At 36.2% G+C, this 26,054-nt stretch overlaps 2 protein-coding genes, 2 non-coding genes and 1 pseudogene across 4 annotated transcripts; all 5 read right to left on the bottom strand.

The window, feature by feature from the left end:
* Nucleotides 1-1,740: 1,740 nt before the first annotated feature.
* LOC114753073 (NAC domain-containing protein 83) lies at nucleotides 1,741-3,119 on the bottom strand. The gene is made up of 3 exons (XM_028941741.1): nucleotides 2,785-3,119; nucleotides 2,334-2,593; nucleotides 1,741-2,183 (listed from the first exon to the last, which is right to left on the bottom strand). The coding sequence occupies exons 1-3, from the start codon at nucleotides 2,966-2,968 to the stop codon at nucleotides 1,953-1,955; spliced, it is 675 nt and encodes a 224-aa protein (XP_028797574.1). The 5' UTR covers nucleotides 2,969-3,119; the 3' UTR covers nucleotides 1,741-1,952.
* A 6,457-nt stretch (nucleotides 3,120-9,576) lies between these two features.
* On the bottom strand, nucleotides 9,577-12,951 carry LOC114753076 (glycerophosphodiester phosphodiesterase GDPD1, chloroplastic-like). Its single transcript, XM_028941742.1, has 7 exons — nucleotides 12,783-12,951; nucleotides 12,505-12,686; nucleotides 11,039-11,098; nucleotides 10,667-10,948; nucleotides 10,459-10,554; nucleotides 10,173-10,369; nucleotides 9,577-10,080 (listed from the first exon to the last, which is right to left on the bottom strand). Exons 1-7 carry the CDS (start codon nucleotides 12,877-12,879, stop codon nucleotides 9,849-9,851), a joined length of 1,146 nt encoding a protein of 381 aa, XP_028797575.1. The 5' UTR covers nucleotides 12,880-12,951; the 3' UTR covers nucleotides 9,577-9,848.
* Nucleotides 12,952-16,504: 3,553 nt separating this feature from the next.
* On the bottom strand, nucleotides 16,505-16,607 carry LOC114753079 (U6 spliceosomal RNA). Its single transcript, XR_003740963.1, has one exon. It is a non-coding gene; the product is annotated as a U6 spliceosomal RNA (small nuclear RNA).
* Nucleotides 16,608-19,661: 3,054 nt separating this feature from the next.
* Nucleotides 19,662-19,764, bottom strand: LOC114753078 (U6 spliceosomal RNA). Its single transcript, XR_003740962.1, has one exon. It is a non-coding gene; the product is annotated as a U6 spliceosomal RNA (small nuclear RNA).
* A 1,045-nt stretch (nucleotides 19,765-20,809) lies between these two features.
* LOC114753074 (probable protein S-acyltransferase 7) lies at nucleotides 20,810-25,006 on the bottom strand (annotated as a pseudogene).
* Nucleotides 25,007-26,054: the final 1,048 nt, after the last annotated feature.

The raw sequence follows: 26,054 nt of genomic DNA, 5'->3' as shown, positions 1-26,054 counted from the left end.
GCTGACGTGCACCTCAGTTATTTATATCTTTATTTAAACTACTTTCATCTCTGTGAACTGGTAACTGCATGCATGCATGGATGCGTGATGTCTTTTGGCTGGCAACCAGAGTAATGTAAAATTTCAGCTTCAAAATAGATTCTTCTAAGACGTGAACAGATAATATGCATTGTTGATAAAAAGAATCATATTCTCAAATGTCACAACATGTTGCATTATCCAGGCTTGAAAGAATCTTTCTCTCATTCGCTCACCCTACACATATAATTCCTTTTAATTTGTTCCTTGTTTCCTTCCCAAACTCAACCATCCCCAAAGCTTTCCCTTTTGTGCCTTGTTCCGTTATCTCTCCTTCGGCATTCTGTTTTATAATTCACATCGATTGTTTTCAGAGGGGGGAAATCTGGAGAGTGGTATTTAGATCGAGTGAAAATAAGACAGAGAAGGATAATTGGTTTCCACGATCCTTTCTTTAATTTATTAAAATACAGCTAAGTGGAATATATGTCACGCTTCACTTTGAGCCTTTTCAGTGTGGCGCTTGAGGTGATACATAAGCACACAGTATGCTTCATTTTGATCTCATTCTTGGCCCCGAAGTACTTACATACTACCTCCGCTACTTAATACAAAAGTAATTTCACTTTTAATTTGATTAAATATAAGACTTAAATTATTTTACTCTTTCATATTTATTCATTTTTTTCAAGGTAGTTTTTATAATAGTTGTATATGATAAAAATTTCACCAAATAGTAGTTTTAGTTAATACACCTGATTAGTAAGAATATTTAAAAAAAACATATTTATTATAAATAACTAACTTAACTAATCTATTTAATATACTCAAATACAAGTATAGACGTTAGGGGGAAATTTTTTTTTAATTTTTGGAGTCAATTATTTTGATAGATTGACGTTTGGATCCCAAATGAATAAATTAATGATAGTCAGATGAAAAACTGGCTAAAAATGAGCGATGAATATTATTTTAGATAGCTGTAAACATGAAAGTTTTAGTTGTAAGATATTAAAGTTTCATAAAAGTCACTTCAAATAACTTGCAACTGCTGGAACAAATACAGCTCATCTTTTAACAAAAACTTTTTAGACTCCAACCATCTAAATTATTTGGGGCCTACGTGTCTTTTCCACATTATTTTATTATCTGAGCAAAATAGGAGTAATTACTATTCATGTTTTGTTGAAAATACAGATAAAGAAAAGAGGGAATAAATTTTATTTTGACGCGTGGGGGTATAATTTGGTTGCTTTTACGTCCCCTCTTTATTCTCAAACCAAAAGAGGCCCTTCTTTATTCCCAAATCCAAATTAAAAAAAGGGGGGAAATAAAGATTTGGCTTTTGTCTTTTAAAATATGAAAGGAGGCATTTTTATGAACGGAGCATGAAGCTGTGGTGTGAAAAGAAGTGGAATTGGAATCAAAGGGCGTGGGGGTGATGCCGTGATGCTGAGAAGGGACTTCAGCAGTAGGCAGCACCATGTGTTTCGTCAAGCCCATGAGCTCACACACGCACGGCACAAAGCATCTCTTATTTTCACAAAGATCATCATCATTACCATTAGATTAATACAGACCCTCTTCCTTTCTAGCTTTGGATGCCTACCTTTCGCATCCATTCTCTGCATTTTATTATCATACTTTTGGATTTGGATCGTCTTTTCCCCCAAGAAATCATGTCCCTTTTGATAATAAAAAGCTTCATGTTCAGACCAGCCATGAGTATTCTAAACTATATTCCCACCGTAATCATGTCACATTAATAAAGCAAGTTAGTTGAATAGTACTATTAATAAACTCAGTTGTTTGCGCTGCTCTTACAGAAAATAAATGCTCCATGAAGAGTTATCTAATCCTAAGGACTTCTCAGTGACTCTATAATAATGATGATCATAAAGAAAACCTAATTAATGCAAGCTCCTTATCTCCTCCTAATCTAGCTTGTTAGAAGCGATTTCACTGCTTTCGCTTGAACATGGAGAACTAGGTGGGGGAGGTCCTGTGTCACTCCCACATTCCGCTGTGAAATCTATGAAACTGGGTTTGATCTCTTCCTCTAATCCCTGAACTTTCCTCATATTAGAGAGTTGACCATTAGATCCTCTTCTCTTAAGCTTCCTCTTTTGAAATATGCGATACACAGCCCAATCTGCTGCTGCCACCTGAATTTGAATTCAAAGTTGAAAATTGGCATCAAGTACTGATAAACCAGGGGGAAAAAAAGGGACCATATCTAAAGGGCATTACTCTTAAATCTGTGAATTTTCATGTTTACATGTAATGGGAACTGATCTGTACTTGTGCATTTTTACCTGGTGTGATGGGTAGGAAGGTGTTTCAGAAGGAAGAAGGCGCAATTCATGCATGACCCACCGAGTACGAGCCTCACGGGAACGTTTGGCTTCACAGAAAACCAAAGTCTTCCTCATCCCAACCACTCGGTTGTTCTCAGAAGCAATAATTTGCTTGTCATTGCCTATGGTTTTCCAGTACCCAGAAGCAGCAGGCCTCTTGTGAATATGCTCCCTTCTATGGCTAAAGAAATATCTCTTTTCCTTGGAATCACCGACACCTACAATCAACAAATTCGAACAGACCATTTAGATTCAATTTAGGCAAATCCTCAAACAAGAGAAGAAACAAATCAGCAGACATGAAATTTTCGAGTTCTTGGAAAGACAATGCGAAATCTCAAGCAGAAGTTCTGTGCCCCCAAAAAACAAGCGCAAAAACAGATTTGGGAGAAAGAGACGAGAGAAGAACCTGGGAGGCGGGAAGGGTGGGCGGCGAAGACGTCGAAGTCGGGAATGACGGAGGCGGGTAAGGGGTGAGAGAAGACCTTCCTCTTGAGGTAGTGAATGACAAGCTCTTCATCGGTGGGACAGAAACGGTAGCCAATGGGAAGCTTGACGCCTCCACTGACGACAAAGCTGGGGAGCTTCTCCATCTCTAAGAATGCCACCCACAAAACCTGCAAGGGATTATTATTTAGAGGGCGAGAGTGGCGTGAGGGTTAGGTTAAATCAGAGGAAACCCATGAGTTGAGGAAGACGAAGGAAAGAGAACGGGGAAACAAGTAAAAAGGACGTTGGGGTGTGAGGACAGAGACAGATAGGCTTGTGCAATTTATAGATAGCAATCGCAGAGTGGCCGGGCGGCCGTGTAGGGTAGAATCGGATTATTTTAGGCTATTTGTTTAATAGTCCGCAAAATTAATTTCAATTTAAAAAACAAAAAAAGAAAAGAAAACAGAAAAAGGCGTTGAGAGATGAAAAATGGCAATTGAAGTGGGATTGGTAGAGAAAGGGGGGAATCAAAGATGATGATTGAGACGGAGAATGAAGGGGCTTCACAAACGTGTACGGGACTCACACATCCAACCAACAAATTAAACTTCACCTCAGATTTCTGTATCATGCCTCCTCCACGGCCATCACCACGTCTCCTTCCCTTGCTAGATATGTGTGATCAGCAAAAATCGCCCCAAAAAAATTATAAGAAAAATTAGTAAAAATAACTTATTTAAGAACTTAGATCAAAATTACTCGTATCCATTATGTTAAATTCTTCAATTATACATAGCTTTATATTCTTTTTTATTTCATGTGAATTTATAATTAAATACTATTAAATGTTTATCTCTCAAAAATCAATCATGCATGATTAAAGAACTTGACAAAATAGATATAAAGAATTTGAGGCAAGATTCTATTCAGTGGAAATTGGGTTGTATCAAATCTCTTTACAAATGAGTTTTCTAAAAGAGGTATTTTTCACCATATTTCTCAAAATTGTATTAGAAAAATATTTTAGTTTAACCGCATAATTTTTCGTTTCCCTTGGTCCCCTTAAACAAATATATTGGAAATTATTTTACTTCGCTGATAATAAACTTGGTTGTTCGCAAAAAATAATAAATATGATATATTCCAATAATTTTGAGTCATAAATAAAAGAGAGACCATCCAGCCTTTTCAATTTCCTTTCTTCTTTTTTTCCCCTTTGAAGTTGCCCTTTGGGCGTTAAGTGATTGATGAAACGCAAGCTAGCTACTAGCAACTTCGGTGTTTTCAATTTCCTCATCTCCATCCATTCAAAGATTACATTACATTCCTATTGATTTAATTATAATTAGATATTATTTCGTGTATATATTTCATCCATAATCATATCATTTAACCTATTATTGAGGGATATGCGTTGCGGGGCATATTTATCTTCTCCAACAAAGCCGATATTGTAACTTACAAGCGTAATGTAATTAAATATAAGAAGAAACCCCATGGAATTGAATCCTACAGAAAACATCCAACAATGTGACGACTAATGAAAAAGCTTAAAATCTCCGAAATCCGATATTCGGCGTATTCTTTTGCGGCACTTGCAAGTAAACAAAATATTTGCACGTTACTTGTTTCTAGAAATTAAAAATTTAGTTAACATAAAAGATGATCAACTGAACATGAGAAACTAATTAACTTCCAAACACAAAATAAAAAATAAAAAAATCAAACTTGGCAGTAAAATCTCTATATATAGAGATATAGAGCACATGCATGAGTCACGAGCGGCTAATCGATGTGGGACTTTGTAAAAGCACTACAAGTCAACGGGGCTAACAATGGATTAAGAATAAAGCAAAACGACAGCAAGGACCCTGCTTAATACTATATTCATTTACATATCGTTTCTCTTTTTCTTTCTTTCTCATTCATCCGTGTTTGAACTTTGAACGCATCCTCCTTCTTTGATTATTCGTCTGCTTCTCTTCTCAGTTTTTCACCCACCGATGTCTTCCCTGTCTGTACTACTGAATAATAATTATTTATGCACTCCCAAGTCTATGTCGTGGGGACGATCGATACAGCAATGTTGTTCTCCTCTGCTCTTGATATTGCCAATGCAATTATCAATACGGATTCCTTCCCATTGATCCTCGTGATCCATTAATTTGCCTCTCCACATCATCAAGCCTTTATTAAACTAAACAACAAGTGTTTGAACAAATCTGTACTGCTTATTTTGGATTAACCTAATGAATGCAAGCAAAACTAGCATACTATTGATGAGCTAGTACGTTTAATAGACGCCTCATAGTTGCCTCTTTCCACTTATTTTATCAATAAGTAATGTCTTTTAGAGTTTCACCCGACACATCATTAATTAAGCTGCAGACACTATGACATCTAGAAAACAATAAGGTCATTAATTAGTTATCACTAGCTCAAAAAGAACAAGGAATATATTGGTGAAATCAAAACTATTTATGGGTGGGCTGTGGTGTGGCTAGACCACAAAGCTTAGATAGTGAAAGTGAAAGTTGACAGGCCGAATTGAATCTGATCCCAACGGCAAGAGGGATGAGTAAGATGCCAAGTGCCTTTGCGTCCAGGCACTTCTCAAGTTTAGGCCACGAACTAAGAACCCACTAATAAATCCTTGTTATTAATATACCATTATGCCAATTACTAGTTCCTTTTTGTCTCTGAGTATGAATCTCCGGCTTCACATAGCTAGTGACGAATCTGAAAAAGGAGATAGCCGCATATATTGGAGGTGGCGGGTGAGATTTTAATTACTACGGCTAACTGCTACATAAACTAAACCAGGCATCTCAGCGTAGACTTAATTAATTGGCGTTGCTTCAAATTTAAGAAAAGAATCTTAAAAAAAGAAACTCTGTCAGGCGTGTTAGTGGACTTTTGTGCTAGGGGCTTTTGTCCCTCAAAATATGCTGGAAATGACATGGCTTCTATGATGTTCATGCCATTCCAGGTGATGAATTGCTGATATATTAATGCTTACGACGATTCTAGCCCATCGAGAAGTTAGTGTTTAATCCTATCCACACTGTGATGTGCTTTGAACTTAATGGGAAGTCTTATATGATTGTCACTGATGTTTAAAACGATGGAGGATCCATTCAGGTAATCTACAAGGTGATTATCACTGCCGTAATTACTAGTCACTGAAGTTAAATTTATTTGCCGTGTGGATCATTGCTTTTGGTGTTGCAGTTATAAATATGAACACCTTGGTAAAGTCAACAAGTTGCTGCGGCTAAGGGGGGAAAAAAGGTGAAAAAGAGGCACTTTGAGGGTTTGAAATTTTGCCATGGAACCGTCTAGCATATTCAAGAAAATATACCTAGCCAAGATGAAGAAAGAGTGAAGAAGCAAATATCTCGGAGAACCTAATACTGTTCTGCTTTAACTGGCCACAATACACTATGCCTGGAGGAGTTTATAATTATAGGTTGCAAGAATCTGATACCGATTTTATATATACGATCCTCGCTTGCTTTGTTGCCTGCCTGACTCAGATTCTTATTGTTGTTGCGATGCAACCATAAGAGAGTTGAGGTTTTCTTGCGATTTAAGGAACGTTATTCACCGTTGCTTATGATTTGTCAGATGATTCGTCTTACCCTTTCTTACAAGCCTCAAAAAGAGTTTTGCTGTTGCAATTGGTTTTGCAACTCCCTTGTTGTTAGGGTCAAAACTACCTTCACAAAGTTTTCTCATATTTCTAAGTGATGACAACAGTAGAATTGGCCAATTTGCTGACAGCCATACCTTCAGTCACTTTTTCTTTTTCCTCTTTACCATATTTGGCAACCCCTTGTAACGTCTAAGAAAGTAGAAGCAAAGCTATCTTCTAAGATGGAAAGATGCAAGCAAGGGATAGCAAGAAACGAGAAAGAAAATATGGGTTGATTGATGAAAACAATGAGAAAAAGGGTCAAAACTTTCTATTAAAGTCAATTTTATTCGAAATACTATTGAACACTAGATGTAATCATTTCTTCTAACGAGTATTTAATCTTAATTAATCACATTGTGAGAAATTAAGTTTTTCTCCTAAACCTGACTCTATTGATAAATAAGGGCTAAAAAAACTTAAATAAATCTTGGATCACCTATATCAAAAACTAATAAGATGATCTAGAGGCTCCAAACCCCCCAAATCATAATTAAAAAAAATCAAACCAAACTAGTCGGTTCAACTAAAAAACCAGTGAACTAAAATGATTTGGTTTGATTTGGGTGTTGAACTGGTCAGGAGATTGAATTGGTATCAAACCAATAAAAATTGGTGATCAACTGACTTAGATGACTATATTACTACTTGTCTTATTTTTTTTCTCATTCATTTTCTAATATTTCAGTCACTATAGATTTAAATGAATTTTAATGATGATTTTGATATTAATGATTATTAATTTTAGTTATTAATGAATTGTAAAGATCAAAATTCTCAATATTATTTTATTTTGTTATTATTACAATCAAACTATTATTAGTGATTATTAATATCATATTTTGTTATTTTTAAATAAATTATATTATTTTAATATGACTAAGTTGATCCTAATCTGACTAACACACACCTGAACTATTGTCTCAATGTGTCCGGTCTATTTTTTTCCTTCACCAACCCCCAAAAAAAACACACACACACACACACACACACAAATGTTACTCTTCCGGTTCTTAATATAAGACCCTTAACTAATTTGATTAGATTAAGGAAATTAGGTAAATTAGTTAACTATAAGGAAGGTGACACATTTTTCCTAAAACACCATAATCATCTTTCTTAATACCCTCTCTCCCTCTTCTGCTTGATTATGGTTGAGGGAGTATCTATAGGGGCAATTTAGAGAAAATTGATAAATATGATAAATAGGTCTTATATTTAGAACCAAAATCAACTAAATAATTGGGTCCTATATTAAGAACCGGAGGAGTAATAAATAATTTTCCATGGAAATTGTTCAAAGAAAATTCTTTTTTTATTTCTTTTTAAGGTGAAGACGTTACGCGGTCATTAACGTGCAACCTATTTTGAGTATTTTCATTGGTTCTCATTTCATTTCATCTTTTCAGTTACACAGAACCAAAGCAGTTCGTGTGTACAATGTCTTTGAGCTGGTTTAATTGATAAATCTAGCATGCCAACAGTGTTTGTTCCATACACACTGTATTAAGATTCGAACCTAGGACATAATATTTAAAATGTTCAAATCTTTTTCATTTAGACCAATACTTGTTAGTTGGCACATAGATTATTTTAATTATTATTCATCACCGTTAGGGGTGGAAACAGGTCAGGCCAGACCAGGCCTCACCCTTGACAGGCCTGGCCTCTGGTGAGGCCTATTGGCCTGAGCCTGACCTGTGGCCTGTGAAAGGCCTTTTAATCGGCCTGAGCCTGGCCTGTAATCAAGCCTGACCTGGCCTGTGGTCTGTTAAGAAGCCTTTTTTTTTTTTATCAAATTTTAAACACACATAAATCAATTCAAAATTACAATAATTCAACTTAATTAATCTAAAATACAAAGAAAAAATATGAAATTATCAAATTAACACAATTTGTAAAGCATGTCCCCTTAGGCCCAAAAAAAAATCTAATATGAAAAATTATTAGAAAACATAATTTCACTCTAATATAAAAATATCACTTCATCCCATCTCTAGTATAAAAATTAGTTGATGACTAGATCTAGTTTAAAATATGAAACATCCTTAATCCCTTTTATATTTTAAATTTATCATTTATTCAAACTAATTTACTAACAAAATGATATTTGATCCTGTTGTTACACATGGTTGTTTTTTTAAAAAAAAAGTTACAGTTATTATAATTTATTTATTTATTTAAATTAATTAAGTAACTATTATAATAAGAATTAGATTGAGCACACATATATACGGTCTAAAACATAATAGGTCAATTCTATATATATATATATATATTCTATATAAGATTAATATGAAAAGCATGGATCAAATAAATGAGTGATACTTTATTTTTTTAATGCACTTATGTTTTTTTTCTCTGTTTAAATATGTGTCATTATACATACATTAATTATTTTTATTATAGAGAATGGAAATGAAATGAAGCATGCAATGGGCTCTAGATAACATATTTATGTGGATAGAGTTTTCTCAATTAACTAATCAGAATAGCAGATTCCCTCCCATCAATTTACAATTTTAACCTAAAAAAAAAAATAACAGGCCCAGGCCGCCTGACAGGCCTAACAGGCTTACTATTAGGCCTGAGCCTGGCTTGATAAAGTAAATAGGCCTTTTTATAGGCCTGAGCCTGGTCTGATATCTAAACAGGCCAGGCCAAGCCAGGTCATTTACAGGACAGGCCACAGGCCGTCTGGTCTATTTCCACCCCTAATCATCGTGCACTAACTGTTCCCAGACTTCATTGTTTGATCTTGATAATAAAAGATCAGGCCCAAAAAAAAAATCAGACACAGTGACAAAGATCACAATTGGCAGGAAAAGCCCACCGTATATGTAGCCATTACCGGCTCCCAAAGGGGCATGAAAACGACACCAACTTTAATCCAGTTCGATTCAAGCCAAGCTACTACTGACGTCTACTTGATATGTCGCAAAGCAATTAGAAGAGAAATCATTGCTAAGTATTGCATCATATCGAACTTCTGGCTTGCTGGTTCGAATATGTTAATTTCAACTATCGTGAGTTCGAGGCCAGGCACAAAAGGCGGCATAGCTATACTCCTATGTGAATTTTGAATTGCAAAGTTCTCTTCATGATTAGATAAATAAAGAACAAATCAACACCACTTCAGTTGGGGAACTCCACTTGTACTTGGGATAAAATCAAAGACGAGTTAATGGAGGACAATCAAGTTACATTCGCTCTCTGTTTCTGAGAAATCAAAATGAAAACATATTTACACAGCTCAGGGTATAATGGTCGCCTCCTCTTCTCTTTTGGGTTAAAATCTGCTGACTACGAGTATGTGCGAAGACCAAGTAAATTAAAAGGGTTTTGGCCTATATCTGTATCAACTCTGGGATAAGCTTCAAAAGAAAGGTCAGCTCCTGCTGCGAGAATTGAGGCTTTGAATCCACCTTCCTCTTCTCTTCACTCGTAATACCCTCCTCTTCAGCCACCTTTGATGGCTTTATCATATCCGAAACCGCCTGCGTTATTTCTTGGACCAAATCAACAATCACCCCTTCAATCCCCATTAAATGTTGCATGTAAACTGCCTCTGGAACATTACTGTAAGACAAACCGAGATAACATTAGTTCAGGTTAAATTCATATTGTGCCAGGATTGACAAACAAGCAAGAATACAGATGAAAGGACATACTTTAATCTGCCGTAGGTAATCAGAGAAAGCTTAGATTCTTTTATCTTGGTTACTGCTCCAGGATTTCTAAAGATCGCTCTAACCTCGGACACGATTCCGTGGAGGCCGTTCTCCTGACACAGCTTTAATGCGTCCTCCAAGGAATTTCTTCTTACATCATAATAAAGTTCATTTCCTCCGTTTGTCAAGAAGTACACCTGATATGTCACAAAGTATCATTAGAGACTAAGAGGTTTGCAACCGATAGCTGAATCTATTCTCTAATATAAAGTGGCAAGGAGCATACAGGGTAGGTGCTCTGTAATTTACGAATGAGTTTTGCCGCATCTGGATGAAAACTTGAGAAGATAATGGGTCTATCCTTGGCGTATTCAAATACGATCTGTCACAAAAGTTCAACGAACTAAGAGATCCATCCACAAAAACACTAGAAAAGCAAAGTTCTCATAAAGCTTGGAAGGATAAAAAAATACACTTCAAAACAAGTGTTATACCTTCAAAACAGTTTGGAGGACGCGAACGAGGTATTCTTCCTCATATACAATGTGGTCATCAAATTTGAGCTCGATGTTAAAACCCACAGTGGGCTCCACCTTGCGGAAAACATCTTGGAGGGTACAGAGTGGGTCATCCTGTTCAACATCCCACTTGAGGATCTTTCCATCCTTGGTTTTTCTGAGCAAAGGCTTTCCTTGCTCTGCGGTGTCTTTCTGAGGACCATAGGACAGGAACTCCGACAAACTCAGGTCTGTTACTCTTTTCTCAAATACAGTTCCCTGAGAAATCGCATCCCAGACTTGATCATTAAGATGAAAATACTGGAAACGGACAAGAAAAACAAGAAAGTGTTGAGCCGACGAGCTTACATTTTCTAAAGAGAGGATGAAATCATCGTGGAAAATGACCGGGCAGCCATCCTTAGTCACCTGCAAATCACATTTGTACTCGTGTCAGGTTTGAACAATACCAACACAGAACGGGCAAAAACCCAGCCAAGTGGCAAATCACTACAACCATGATATGAATCTGGATTCTCTCCACTACCTTCCCATCCTCTTTCCTTCTATTACCCTTTTTCCCTCTTCACAATCATTAAATCAAAATTCCAATAGTCAGATTTAACATCTTATAAAAATAATATCATTAAAAAATAAATAAATAAATTTAAACAGTTAAAAAATGGTCTGAACAGTTTATAATTGTAATAAAAAAAATTGTTCTATAATAATAGTCTGTAGTTGTGAACTGTTCAGATTAAATTTTAACAGTTTAAATTTATTTATATATTTTTTTATCATAATATTTATTTTTATAAAATGTTATAAAATATTAAATCTGGATTATTAGAGTTTTGATCTAATGGTTGTAAAAAAAAAAAGAGGGTGGTGAAGGGAAAGAGGATGGAAAGTATAATGGAGAGAATCCAATTCCAATGATCATTACTAAAGCAAAGGAAGGGAAAAGTGAAACTTCCTTTGCGAGGCTTTAGGCGCACAAAAAACAACAGGAGGAGTTGATTTTTTCGGCCAAAATTGGAATGGAAGGAGTTTTTTTTTTTACTAAAACATAAATATCTTCCTATAAGAAGGAATCCTATTCAAAACACTGTCAGGTACTAAATATAGACATTTTTTGCAACACGATTTAAACTTTTATTTGTCATGCTGTGAAGACTAGTCCACACAATATTTGTTGGTCGGAATGGAGGGAGTTAACTTTCTTTTTTGGAGCAAAAATGGAGGGAGTTAACTAAAAACCCAAAATGTTCTGGCAAAAAAAAAAACTAAAAACCCAAAATGCAGTAATAAGCTTTCATGAGGAAAAAGCCGGACGAGCCGCGTTTTGGACTGAGAACTTACCGCAGAAAAAGATTTTCTCCCAAATAAGAGATTCACCAGGCCGGCCCACTATTAGAGAGCCGAAACCCGGATTCTTCTCGAAAGAGTTACTGCGTTTCAATATGTCGTGAGGAAGAGAGAGAGAGAGAGAGAGAGAAGAGACGAGATTTGAGATTTTGTGCCCAGGAACGGATGTGGGATCCCTAAGCTGGGTCCCACGCCCCTCTTTCGCTCTCCTACGAGATGTATCCGGATTTTACTGGCGGGAAAAGACGCGGCGACAGGGCACCGCTAAAATCACCGATTAACTGACATTCTTTCCAGCTCCGATGATACATCTCTCATTCTCTTGAAAATATGATTTCGGGGTTTAAAACAATTAAACAAAGTAAAAGGCAAACGTTAATGGTTGAAATAGTCGACACAACGGGGAATAAAATCGGCGGGGCGGGATACCGGACAAGCAAATAGAAGATGAGGCCCAAAAAAATGACCTGAACGTCAAATTCAATAAAGTCGAGGGGGAACTTGGCGGCGGCGTTGAAAGACATGATGGAGTTCTCCTTGACAGCTCTCATTCTCCGATCAGACGACTGCAAGACGTTCATGCCGTTGCCCCTGTGTCCGATTACCAAAAACTTAGGGCTCTTCGACCCGGCCCGACCCAAATCCACGCCTGTAATCGAAGCGCAATATTGAGCAAACAATAAATAAATTATTAAAAAAAATGAAGGAAAAGAGGGAGAGATGGATGGGGAATAGAAGGACGAACCGGCGGAAAAGCGGGTGGAGTAAAGGGAAAAGGAGGCATTCTCAGGGACGTGATCAAGGGAAGGGACGTCGGAGACATGAACGGCCTTGAGAGCCATTGTCAGAGAAGGGAATTAGGAAGGAAGAAGGCAGGAATAGGACAGAGGAGGAATTTTGGACTTGTTGGGAGCGGGAGAGTTGATTGCGGGGTATTTAAGGATCGAAAGGCGAACGCCATGGGATCTTCGCGCCGAATATTCTCTCCCAAATTATATGCTTTCGGATATTCCTCATCCCTCCCATAGTGTCGTTTCTTGCCCAATCCGTTTCGCTCCGCGTTGTCCTAAATCTAGTCCGTCAAGTTTGGTTTCTCTTTCTGCCCATTTAATCCGTCAATTTGTCAACGATTGAAAATACCGAAGTCTGACTCGTCCCACCTACGCTGTGTTCAAATGCAGATCACCCGACACGACCCCCCCTTTTTTTAATTCCTTTCTGAAAATATCAATTAATTATTAATTAGCTCCTTATTCTATTAAACGTGATTGATTAGTCAGTATAATCTTCTATTATTCCTATTTTCAGAAATAATTAAGGCCATTTTCACCAGGATTTGTTATTCTAGAAGGTGGGAGAATCAGAATATGGAGGGGGGGAAAAAGAAGGGAAACGGGCAGTTTGCGGTGGGGGTTCGTATGAGCTATAAAGCGGCGGGTTTGGAACAGTTTCTACAAACAAGATTTTATTAAAAAGACAGGAGATAGTATTAGTTTAAGACGAGCGAATCACATAATGCAGAGTTCTAATAAGATAATTTTTCTCACACCAGAAAATAATAACTAGAAACTAGAACTCAAAATTTTGTTCAAGAAAAACCCCTAATCAGACCACTTTTTCCCCCGTTTTACGCCAATTGTGTTTATGGGAGAAATAACAAAGAACATGGTTCATTTAATATGTATGTATTACTCGTCCGGTCCTAGTTATAAGGCCCACTTGACTTATTTGAGGAGAATAAAGAAGTAAATTAAATTGGTTATTTATAATAAATAAGTATTGTCATTCCTAAAATATCCTTGCTAATTAAATATATTAGCTAAAACTATCATTATTAGAAGGATTATCTTGGAAAAAATGTATAAATATAAGAGACAAAATGGATTGAGATTTTATAATTAGAACAAAAAAAAAGTCAAATGGAGCCTTATAATAAAAAGTCGAGGAGTATTTTCCTAATGCAAGTCATAAACTGTGTCGGTGAGTTGAAAGTTGGAAGTTGGAAGTGAGGGGGGGAGGCTTCCGAGCAAACAGGGATTGTTTTTGTTTTGGTGAGAAATAAAAGGAATAAAAATGGGAAAAGGGATAGGAAGAAATAAATGCGGGGGGGTGAGGGTGACGGGAGAATGAGGTGGAGGATGAGACGACAGCGCAGAAGCAGGCACGAGGCGTGGCTCTTCACAGCCCCTTGTATATTTCTTTAATAGCTTAGTGCTGCTGATGTGGATCCACCATCCTTCATTCTCGTGGCTCACGCGTTTCACATTTTCATCCCACCCTAGCTCCATCTATTTAGAAGGTGATTGGCGTAATATAAAAATATTTCTGAAAAATATTTCTTGACAAATCGAAATAAATTCTTTTATATATTTATTTAAAATTATGATTTAGTTTTCATCTAAACACCTCTTAATTTATCAATCAGGACTTCTTTTTTTAATCATTTTTGCCCTTAACATTACTTTTTAAAAGGGGTTTGGCTATTGTTAAAAGTATTTCCTAAAAATATTTTTTTATAAATTGAGATAAACTTATTTGTATATTTATTTCATATACTGTAAAATCATTTTTAAAATTATGATTTTGTTACACCTTTTTTTTTCTTACCATTTCTCTGTCTGTTTCCATCATTCGTGATCTATGACAAGGAAGAAATGATTTGTTGTGGTTGCTATTTATTAAAGCATGTTATTAATTTTTTATGATTAGTTTTTTCTTTTGTTCCTCATTAAATATTAATACATATTATGTAAAAAAATTTATTTAATAGAAATAAAGTTTTAAAAAATTACTACCCTCTCTTATAGGAGCTGAATGTAAGTTAAATTTAATTCTAAATATAAAATTTTAATTTATTTTGTTTTTTATTTTTTTAAAATATTCTTATTAATTCTAATCATTATTAAAAAAATAATTTAAAGAGACCAACATATATTCATGATAAATAAATAAATTACATAATTTTTATAATAAAAATTGAAGTAGTATTAAATTTAAGAGAGAATTAGCAAATTTTAGATAAGGATGGACGCGATATTTTGGATTTTGTACTCTCTCTCGTATGAATCATTTCCCATTTGAAATTTCCTATGGCGCACAGGTAGAAAAGAAATCTATCCATGGACTCCATATTCTGTGCTTCTTTGATTTTTTTTGGAAACAAAAAAACATAGAAACGATGTTTAACCAAATGTTGTTCACACACACACACATATTCAAGTTTTCAAATTTCCTTGCATTTTGCCCACTAATTTAAAAGATAAGAGAGAGAGAGAGAGTGAGAGAGAGACGTTGATCATAAAGGAAGGCAATCTTATGAAACACCCACTTAGCTTAGTTGCAAGGTATGTACTCTGACGATGTTTGCAAATTGTTTGCCAGGTGTCAAACTTGAACGCGTCAAGTGATGCAGGGTAGTTTCATAAACGAAACTAAAAATACCAGCAACGCTGAAGCTTTCATCATCATAAAAAATATTGAATTCCTTCATACTATTTTTAAATGAAAATCATCACCACATTGCACTCTCAAAAACTTCTTTAAATGAGCGAGTCATATTCCATGCATTCATTAAAATAAAAAACAAATAACAACGATTCATTTTACTTTTGCAGCGAGCACGAATGCTTTATTTTGCCTTCACACCTTTTGTAAACGAATCTGCATTCCGACGTCGTTTCTCGATAGCTGTTCGAACTTGGAAGTTAACACCTGGCGATTATTCAGATTCCAATATGAGAGGAGATGACTCAGATGACCTAGTCATTCTGCAAATTGTTCAACCACCATCTGGTCTTTTCCTTTACTTCTTCTTTTTTTTTTTGACCAAAAAATAAACCAGGCTTCAAACCACAAGACTACCAAAATTCCAAGGCTAACCTGCACTAGATCCTCCTTCTTATAACATGATAAGTAATACAAGTCATTTGACAGATTCATTCATTCCACTTTAATATTTGAATAGAGGGATTGGGGTACTTCGTTTCAAAACGTTGAAATGTAAGAGTGATGACGGTGACGAGTAGGACCAAAGTCACACCCCCCGACATTATGATGGACCACCGTTATCTTTTCCAGGAATGAACCAAGGGAGGAATAACGAACTTTCTCAATTCTTCGACCCAGGGATTTTATGAAATTACTATCCGGACAAAAGGAAATGCCCAGATCTCACAATGCTGCTGAAAAGAGACAAAAACAGTATTAAAAGATAATGCCCGGCCTTACATAGTCCCAGGAAAAGAGAGCCTACTCAAATAACCCGAACAGATTAAGACTAAAGGAGGAGGCAACATACTTAATAATGACTGAGATAGATTAAAATGCACAGCGTAATTCGACACACTGACCAAGATTTCTAACAATTTGCTGGATTCACAGTTTAAATAAAACTTTCCACCGCTATCGCAAAGCAGCTTCTGTCTGGAAAAACCACGAGCGAAACGAAGTCGGGGATGAATTTGAGAAAAAAATTTGGACCATTTCTCGATTTGTGCGTGTCATCCTTGCGCAGGGGCCATGCTAATCTTCTCTGTATCGTTCCAATTTTATCGGATGTCCCCGAAGGGACGAACTGAGCAGCGCGCTTCTTGCATATAATGGTTAGAGTTAGTCAAAGCCTATTCGATGTGGGACTCGTACTGGAGCAACGTCATGCCCAGAGACATCGCACCAACTGTGCAACTGCACGGAGACAAAGAAGCATTGAACCATGAATTTGCAGGCAGGGAAGGAGATGAAGTTTGTCGCAGATGGAGTGAAGAAGACAAATAAAATTGGAATTTAATAACTCATTTTTCTGAAAAGGAAAAAATTTCCGTAAAGCGCGTCTTAGTTTAGGTGCCCTAGGGACACTCTGCAGTCTGCAGACTGCGATTCAGGCACCTCTGTCTCACTCTCCGGTCTTGTCACAAATTTTTTAAGTAGTGTGATTGCTTTTATAAATTCCATATTGCATATAAAATACGCTCTCATATTTCTCATATAAATGTTAAAACATTAATTCCTTTTTTTTTTATGTTCAATATCTTTTAAATTATTTTATATGATTCATTACTTATTATGTAATCTAATATTAAATAGAAATGTTTTACGTATAATATTTTTTATAACTAAATGATTAATTTAATTTATTCAAATCATTAAAAGGAAATTTTTTAATTAAATATAATTAAAATACTTAAATTTAAATCAAAGTCTACACTTTTAACAAAAGAATACGGGGCTTCATTAAAATTTTCTGAATGCCATTAAATGATTAGAATGCCTTTTTTCACTTAAAAAAAGTTGACTATTTTATCCCTATAACATGGTCTCTCATCTTTTATGATTAATATCTTAAAAAAACATATAATTAATTTTGTAGTGTTTAAAATTTTTTATATATAAATAAAACCCTCAAAAACATTTTAACTGAACATTGTAAATTGTAATATAAGTAATCTTGATAAATATCTTTTTAGGTTGTAACTATTTATTTTAAAATTTTAAAATATTTTAATTACAAAAAATATTTAATATTAAGTGTATTTTAATTTTTCAGGTTGCATCTCCTATTGTTTAAATAAATGAAACTAACGTAAATTATAAGAACCGAAAATGAAAAAAAAATTATTTAAAGATTACTTATACTTGGAATTCAAAATAATTAACTAAAGTATTTTTTTAATGTTTTAATTATATATACAAATTTTAGGATAAAATTCTTTATATGTTTTTTGGTCTCCAAAAACAATCATAATAGATAAAAAAATTATTTGAAAAGGAGAGGTAAAATAATTAATTTTTTAAATTAAATAGAACCATTCTAGTTATTTAACAACATTTAGAAATTTTAGTTAAGCCTTAAAATTTTGTTAAAAGTATATATTTCAATTTAAATTTAAGCACTTTAGTTTAATTTAATTGGAATTTTCCCTTAGTAAAATATACCAATATTTTATTTATATCAAGGATCAAGAATATACCTAATATAAGAGTTATTTCAATATACAATTTAATCATAAATATAATACTTTAATATACTTATATACAATATTTATCTATTTTTTTAAATAACATTTGTAGTAATTATTATTAAAATAATAGTTATACGCGTTAAAATTTTCATCTAATAACATTTTAAACTAATACGGTAAAGATATTTATTATTAAAAATAACTATCATATTTTTCTGAAAAATGTCGCCATCATCCATGTTCCAGTTATTGTTTGTAAACAAACTATGACCAAAATAATTGTGAGGACGTAAATAAGCTGATGGATTCATTGTTTGTAATGGGGTCCGGACCACTTAGATTGTAAGCCATTCAAGGTATTGCATGAAGCACAGAGCGCCACGTGTCCCATTCATAGGAGGCACGTCTGAGCTCAATGCGGTGAGTTTCCCTAGCACCATCTGGATTGGTCGCCCAATTTTCTAATTTGCGCGTCAAATCAAGTCACATCCGTTCCTGCCCCGGATTTACAGACCAGATTTCATTCTGATTTATTCTGATTTTAGAACACCTCACCCCTTTTTTTTTTAAAGTATTTTTTTAATTAATCCTATGTCTTTCACCCTCTCCTGATTCCACCCCGTGCATCGGACTTCTATTGCTAACTCACTTCCTCCTCTGCTGTATGTTATACTCCTCCGGTCCTTAATATAAGACTTAATTAGTGAGTTAGTTTTGGTCCTAAATATAAGACTCATTTTTTATATTTATCAATTATCTCTAAATTATCCCTATAGATACTCTTTCAACCATAATTAAGTATGAGAAAAAGATAAGATATTAAGAAATATGATTATGGTATTTTAAAAAAAACGTGTCATATTTCTTATAATTAACTAACTTACCTAATTTCCTTAATCTAATCAAATTAGTTAAATGGATCTTATATTAAAAACCGGAGGAGTACTTTTATTTTTTCCCTACCAGCCTGCTGTATGTTATACTTACCACTTTACCAGCATTCGAACTACACATGAACAAAGAAACCATGCCGAAATCTCAGACAAAACGTCAAAAATCAACATTGAGCTCCATATATATTTACACACTCGTATCAAAAATATGGGAATCATCATACATTGGCTTGTTTCCTGCTTATTTCTCGAAACATTGCCTTGCATTTAATTTCTGTACCACAGAACTTATTCTCATAAAGCTTCATATTATATAACTGTCCAAACTAAAGCAGCAACGATTCTGTGTGTCCACGTCCAAGAATTGTCGGATGAATGGCCTGAAACCAAGGCTATATGTAATGCCCTGAAAAAGAATGCATTAAGAGTAAACACACCCAAATTTCCTTTCTTGAGTGAAGTAACTAGAAAAAGAGGCGTGTTAGAAGGAGGAACGTGATACGTTTTTTAACGACAAGACCGTGACTACCGAAACAAACTACCGAAACAACCAAAATCACATAACTACAATCACAAGATTCAGCAAATGAGGATCACGAAGAGGAGGATTCTTCTTCATACACTTAGATTCGTACAAGATTCACCCAGCAAACTTATAATAACATACATAAGGGTTTCACACTGTAAGGTGTAAGCGAAGCTTACCCCGGCTATCGCAAAGCAGCTTGTCTGGAAAAACCAAGAGCGAAACAAAATCGGGGATGAATTTGAGAAAAAAATTTGGACCATTTCTCGATTTGTGCGTGTCATCCTTGCGCAGGGGCCATGCTAATCTTCTCTGTATCGTTCCAATTTTATCGGATGTCCCCGAAGGGACGAGCAGAGCAGCGCGCTTCTTCTATATAAGCATTAGGGCTAGCCGAAGCCCATTCGGTGTGGGCCTCCTACCGAAGCAAAATCATACCTACAAATATCGCACAGACTGTCCAACTTCACGCAGGCAAAGAAGCGTTCAAATGCAAATCAATTAGCCAGGAAAAAGATGAAGTTCGCCCAAGATGGAGCAACTGAGAGCATGAGAGATGAGATAGGCATGATTCAAAATTTAATAATTTTTTTAAAAGAAAATAACAAAGCTACCTTGGGTTTGGTAGGAACTAGGAAGTAGGCTCTTAGTCGCCATAATTGCTCTTCAGACTGCAATTCCGAAGCGTCTTCTTATGTCTTGTCACAAATTTTAAAGTTTCAATTTTATTATTATTTATTATTTTAAAACATTTTTAATCATAATTTTAAATTCCAAAGAGCTCTTGAGCTCGGCTGTGAAACCGCCACCTATCCTTCATCTGCCGAGGGGATTGCTGCAGAGCAAAGGCGACCGCACATAGGAGCACCACACCGAGCTTCAACTGTATCATGTACAAAAGAAGCTAGTACTGCGCATCTTGTTCTCTGAATCCTTTGTTTCGTCTTTCCTGCCCACAAGTTCCAGAACTTTTTATTCTTATTTAATAAAAATACTCTGTCAGCTCATCACCAATTCGAGTTCGACTTCAAATCACAACGAGGTGTTTGATAAGATAAAAAAATTCTTTTAAAAAACTTATTCGTAAAACGAGACAATTTATTCCCAACTCATATATATAAAAAATATTTTTAAAATTATAATTTAGTTTTCATTTAAACATTACTAAAAAAATTACACCAACAGGCATGATTTAAAAAGATTTTGTTACCCGCAACTCATTCCAAACTAACAAATACCAAAGACAGTATTTTGAAATTTGAAGTTAGATTCGATTCTTAAAATTGCATTTGCTGGAAAGGCCTTAGTTGTCTATCTCCATCCAAGTCCCCTATGCAACTCCAGCACTGCATTTCGGCAACTCAGCGTCCAGAGAAGCAAAAACAGGGGACGGGGTAGGTTTCAGAGTGCAAATTATAATTAATTGATAGGTGTGTAATACAAGACCAGGGCAAAATAAAAGCTCACTCTGGAAACAACACAACTTGTATCTATCTAAAAACACAAGGTGTAACACAACAATTACAATCCACCAGCAAATCCCCACAACCCCCCCCCCATTATATTGTACATACAAAGTACAACAATATTCCATGCATTGTTTTCTTGTTCATCGCCGCCCAATTAAATGCTATTTTATGTCCATTAACCACTGCTACGTACGGCGGTTTTGGTTCTCATTTGGAGCGCTGCTACTACCTCCACCCGCCCGGTTGGAATCCCCCACTCTGGCTGCCAAGGCAAGAACTTCAGGTGACATTTCCCAGCTTCCACTTTTTCTTCCCCAGCTCGATCGCCGGGGATGTACTCCACTGCGATCACTTGCTTCATCAGCTGTGGTTCTTAATTCAGCAGGCAAGTCACTCAAGTCACCATCTTTGATAGTCACACGTTCATTGTTTAACTGACCTTCACTATGATCCATTCCAGCTCCTATGTCCCCCCACACTGTTTTTCTCCCCATTTCTATGTCATGCACGGCCTTTCCCATACTTGGGCTCATAAAGCCTCCACCTGCTGACCGGGTTGGAAGCACTGGTTCCCTCATCACCTTTGCCCTGAAATCGTTCTTTGATGGGGGTATGGTGCTGCAGAATATCTCTGCGAAATTGTTAAACACTCCCTTGTTGTAAGGGTTGGCTCGTCGATCATATCTGTATCTGAAGTTCTCATAAGTAGTCTGCAAAGGATAAGGAAACATTTGTCAAGTACTTATCTGGGAAGCTAGATTACTTAAGAAGGATAGGTATTATATCTAAAGGGACAGTAACTACCTGATTTGTGCTTATCAGATACAAATGGAAGGCCGTAAGGCCACCAACGAACCACATAGATATGAAAGTGTAAACTATTAACACTATGGAGGCCGGGGTTTTGATCATTGCCTTCCAGATTGTTGTCTCCTCTGCCTCCATAATTCTTCTAATATAGACCCAGCAAAATGCAAAAACATATATACAAAGCAGTGTAGTTGAGAAGACAAACATGAAGAAGAACCGGTAGTTACGCTGCATGACAATTGCAAAATATAATCCATTAAGAAACGGATAACGGGGAAAAGGTGGAGGGCAGGCAATCCTAAACAAAATGAGAGAAGAACAGAAAACCATGGCCAAACTCTTTCCAATAAGGGAACTAAAGTAAGAAAGCCCTTAATGGAATGTGTTTTACAAAACCATGAGCTGAGAATTAATGATAATCAAAGAACAACTGTGCTTGTTGCTTATCTAGTCCATCACCCCAAAAAAAAAAAAAAACCAATTTGGACAAAGTTCCGTGAATGTAAATAGCTCCAGAAGAAAGAAAATGCTTAAAATATGATAGATTCTCCGAAAGTTTTTTCAAATTCCCCAGTAGCATAGGTCAACTTACGCGGTTGAATCATGAAACGTAAGATTTATAATGGAAGCAATTTTCCATATGACTGTTGAAAGATTCATTGAACACCTGTGAGTAGAAGAAAACTGAAAAATATTAGTGTCATCTTACCAGCCCAATACACTGCCCAACCCAGGGGCAGTGGTGATCAAATCGTTCTACACAGTTATTGCAGATTGAGCAGTGTGAGCACCGAGGAGGCCTGTAGAGCATGCAAGTATCACAATACTTGATTTTGACAACGATACCATTGACCTCAACTTCCTTCATGCGAGGCAACCGTAATTGAGGGGTTTGACCAGATCCAACATCTAGATTACCATCAAAACCTTCTGGCTCAGGAGGATGTGCATTTCGTGGAATTATACCAGGATCTCTACCAGATGTTAACAAGAGAAGAACCAAAACCTGAAAAGATCACAGAGCCAGCACAGAATTGCGAATGATATATCAGCGTTCATAGCACTGCCCAAAACCATCACCACCCAGAAAAAAGGTAAATTAGAGCCTTTTACATCTTTTCAAGACAATCACAAAACATAAACGAGGTAGCAACTAGAATTCAATGGCTGCGAATAAAACTTTTCCTGACATAGAGTATTTAGTTGAGAGTCCAGCACAAAAGAAAGAGTTAAAATTAAGTGCATCAAATTTCACCATTCAAATTAATCGATCAATTATTAAATTATACTTGCCACAATTGAATCCTTCCATTCAAAATTAAGTCACATTAAAGTTAGGTCTATATACTATCACTATCTAAAGCAGAAACAGTCGAGAGAATCTTTTTTTTTTTTTGGGGGGGGGGGGGTTATCTTCACTTCTCCAACAAAACATGCAGTTAGATTCATTTCTGTCGTAAATTCTAACATTTCCCGGTTTCATAATGAACGAGTCAATAAGTTATAACAAAACATGCGATTAGATTCATATTTTTGTTTCAGGCACATCAAATGAGTCAATTCAAATCTCTCTACACATCCCAATGCCTAAAGTGACACTTGACTCAGAGAAGATAAACAGACACAAGAATCAACCATTGTAGAATTTAGCCGTTCGGTCATTGCAAGGAATCCAACAGCAGTAGATTCCAATAACACTTGGTTTCTTGCATAGATTTGAACATGCAATGAGTTCTAGAAAATGCTTCTTGCAATACAATATGATAATATGGAGACATAAATTGTGCATATATCTACTTGAGAGAGAGAGAGAGAGAGATAGGGATGGAGACCCACATAAACTGTGAATGAAACAGCTACGGCCATTATGGATATCCCCCAGTGATCAGAAAAGTCATCCATCAGTTTTCTTGCAACAAAGACGCAGAAAACCGCGACAGGAGCTACTATAAGGAAAACTGTCAGTGCCAGTGATCTTACATCTGGTCCAAATATGAATCTCCCTTGAAGAAAAAATTTCTGCAAGAAAATTCCCGTAGTTACAAAGTGGTTAGACCACATCAACATGTGTCAAACAACAATGCACCAAATATGACCACAAGTATTCTTTTCCTTTAATAAAATTGTGTGACAGTCAAATGATCAATTACGGCCAATCAAATTGAATTAACGTTCCAAGGTAAAGAAAGTGCTTTAATGACTTCAACGTCATGGGTCACTGCAATCAACAAGAGCCTGGCAAGAGAAAATCACTAGCTATTTTTCTGGTTCACAATTGAAACTTGTGGCCGGTGAATCTACTATGATTGTCAAAATCTCTTAAACACATTCAGCTTTTACGAAACTCAGTCCAGGTTCGAATGCGCAACTTCAAAACTCAGAAACTGGCGCAGAATCAGGGGCCATATTAACTCCATGGCTGTTGATGTATCTTATGGGAATGTTAATCTTCGGATATTTCATCGAAGAGAAAACGTGCCCACAGCAAGAAGTTCTTTAGCATGATAGTTAGACATGCAACCGCAACGTGCAATGATCCGGTTTCCTAATCGTACAAGAGTATAATTAACCATATAAATCTAACAGATTAATAAACTAAAAGATCTTTGAAAGAATAAGGTAGGCTTCAGAGCTGCCTAACAGAAAGAGCAACCTCTAGTATCCTCATCAATAACCCAAGGTACCGTTATATGGGATCAGTCAAACCCATAAAGGTGGGATTAGGAAATACCACTTCCCTCATGGTATTCTTCAACATCCCACGGACATGGATTTGACTAATCCCATATATCAAACAATCTCTTATACTAAACACTCTCTTAATAGATTTTCTCAATTGTAATTCCAATCCCAGTCCCACCAGACGTAACTAAGACTAAGACTAAGAGAAGCCCCAGAGTTCTGGGCAGAGATTTTCTTCCTACTTCACACTTTTATTGACCCTCTGCAAAGTCTCTTTGACCATCCCTTTCCGGGTGACATCCTTTATATCAAATAAATTCCGGTACAAATATATAAACAAATATAATCACCAATGGAGGAGTAGCCTATGTCTTAGAGACATTACACGAGCTTGAATAATCAAAGAAAGAAAGAAACCGCGAGTCTATAACAAAATCATGACCAACTTCATAACCAATTGAAATAATCAAGACCAAAGGAGAAAAGAGGAATGAAAAGAATGCAGAAGAAATAAAATCCAGAACCAGGACTAACATTACTGCCTTTCCACGCCTGGTATACCCGCAAATCACTGGACCCCCGGTGGATCCTGAAACCGGATCGGTCCGCTGGGGCGGAGGAACCACATACATATCTATCGTAAAGGGATAAAATTTAGTAGATCGCTTCCACTTCCAAACCTCCAACTAGCTTATAAAACCTGCAGGGCCAGAACCAGCTCGCAGAAGAAACCGAAATACTAAAAATGAAAAAGGTTTGAGCTTTCAATGCTCTTCAAGGTTCAGAATTCATGGGCACGGACAAAAACCAGAACCCGACAAACTCTAAGGTTCCCGGCGAGCTCAACAGGTTGGAGTGGTTCGCCGACAAGGCGTGAGGGGTTGGAAAGGGTTTCTTTTGTCGCTGGTCATGAGGAGTGGAGGTGGAGGAAGCTTGCTTTTGGTTAATCTGTGGGGATTCTCTATTTCTCTTTACAGTATTACTGTCACTGTTGTGTCTGTCTGTGCTTTACAGCAGAGAGCACGTGACGTGGCCCGTCCTTATTGGAATAAACTGCTAAGCTCCCCCCGCTTGATTAACGATTTAATTAACACAACCCCTTCCTCCTAGCCTTCTCTCTCCATCTCTCTCTTCCGGGATGTGACGTGGATAATGTATCAGGCCTCTCTTATTCCCTATCTCTAATGTGTATGTCTGTATGTGAAAGAGACGTTGTGATGGATATGGAGAATGAGAAATGGCCCAGCCCCAAGCGAGAGTGCCTCTCTAATGTCTGGTTTCAAGTTAGACCGCTCATCGGTTAGCTCCTTCATTCACTATTCTCGATTACCCTTTTCTGAGAATTAGCATGACAACGAAATTTCATTGGGTTTGCTCTGTTATTTGGTGTGCAAGGAGGAAAAAGAAAGGGGGGAAAAAAAAGCAGAATATAGTAACTAAAAAGAAAAGTGCAGCGAAAAGCCTGCAAAGCCAAGTGAATTTGTTTATGAACTTTTTCGAGAGAGGATGGACCTCGTAATAACCTTTCTCTTTTGACTTTTTTAGTTTTGCTTTTGAGCAATGGCCCATTGATGTGCTGAGTAAAAATAAGTCGGGGTTGGAAAGAGATGATTTTGTCTGGGGATTAATCATGAGGTCCAATTAAAAATTACTATAATTAGCTAGTGTCATGTAGAGTAG

This window comes from Neltuma alba, unplaced genomic scaffold, assembly GCF_004799145.2.
Source record: "Neltuma alba isolate B1F8T4 unplaced genomic scaffold, ASM479914v2 tig00007672_pilon, whole genome shotgun sequence".
NCBI lineage: Eukaryota > Viridiplantae > Streptophyta > Magnoliopsida > Fabales > Fabaceae > Neltuma > Neltuma alba.
Note: the sequence above shows the minus strand (reverse complement) of the source record. Positions and strands in the feature narration are given on the sequence as shown.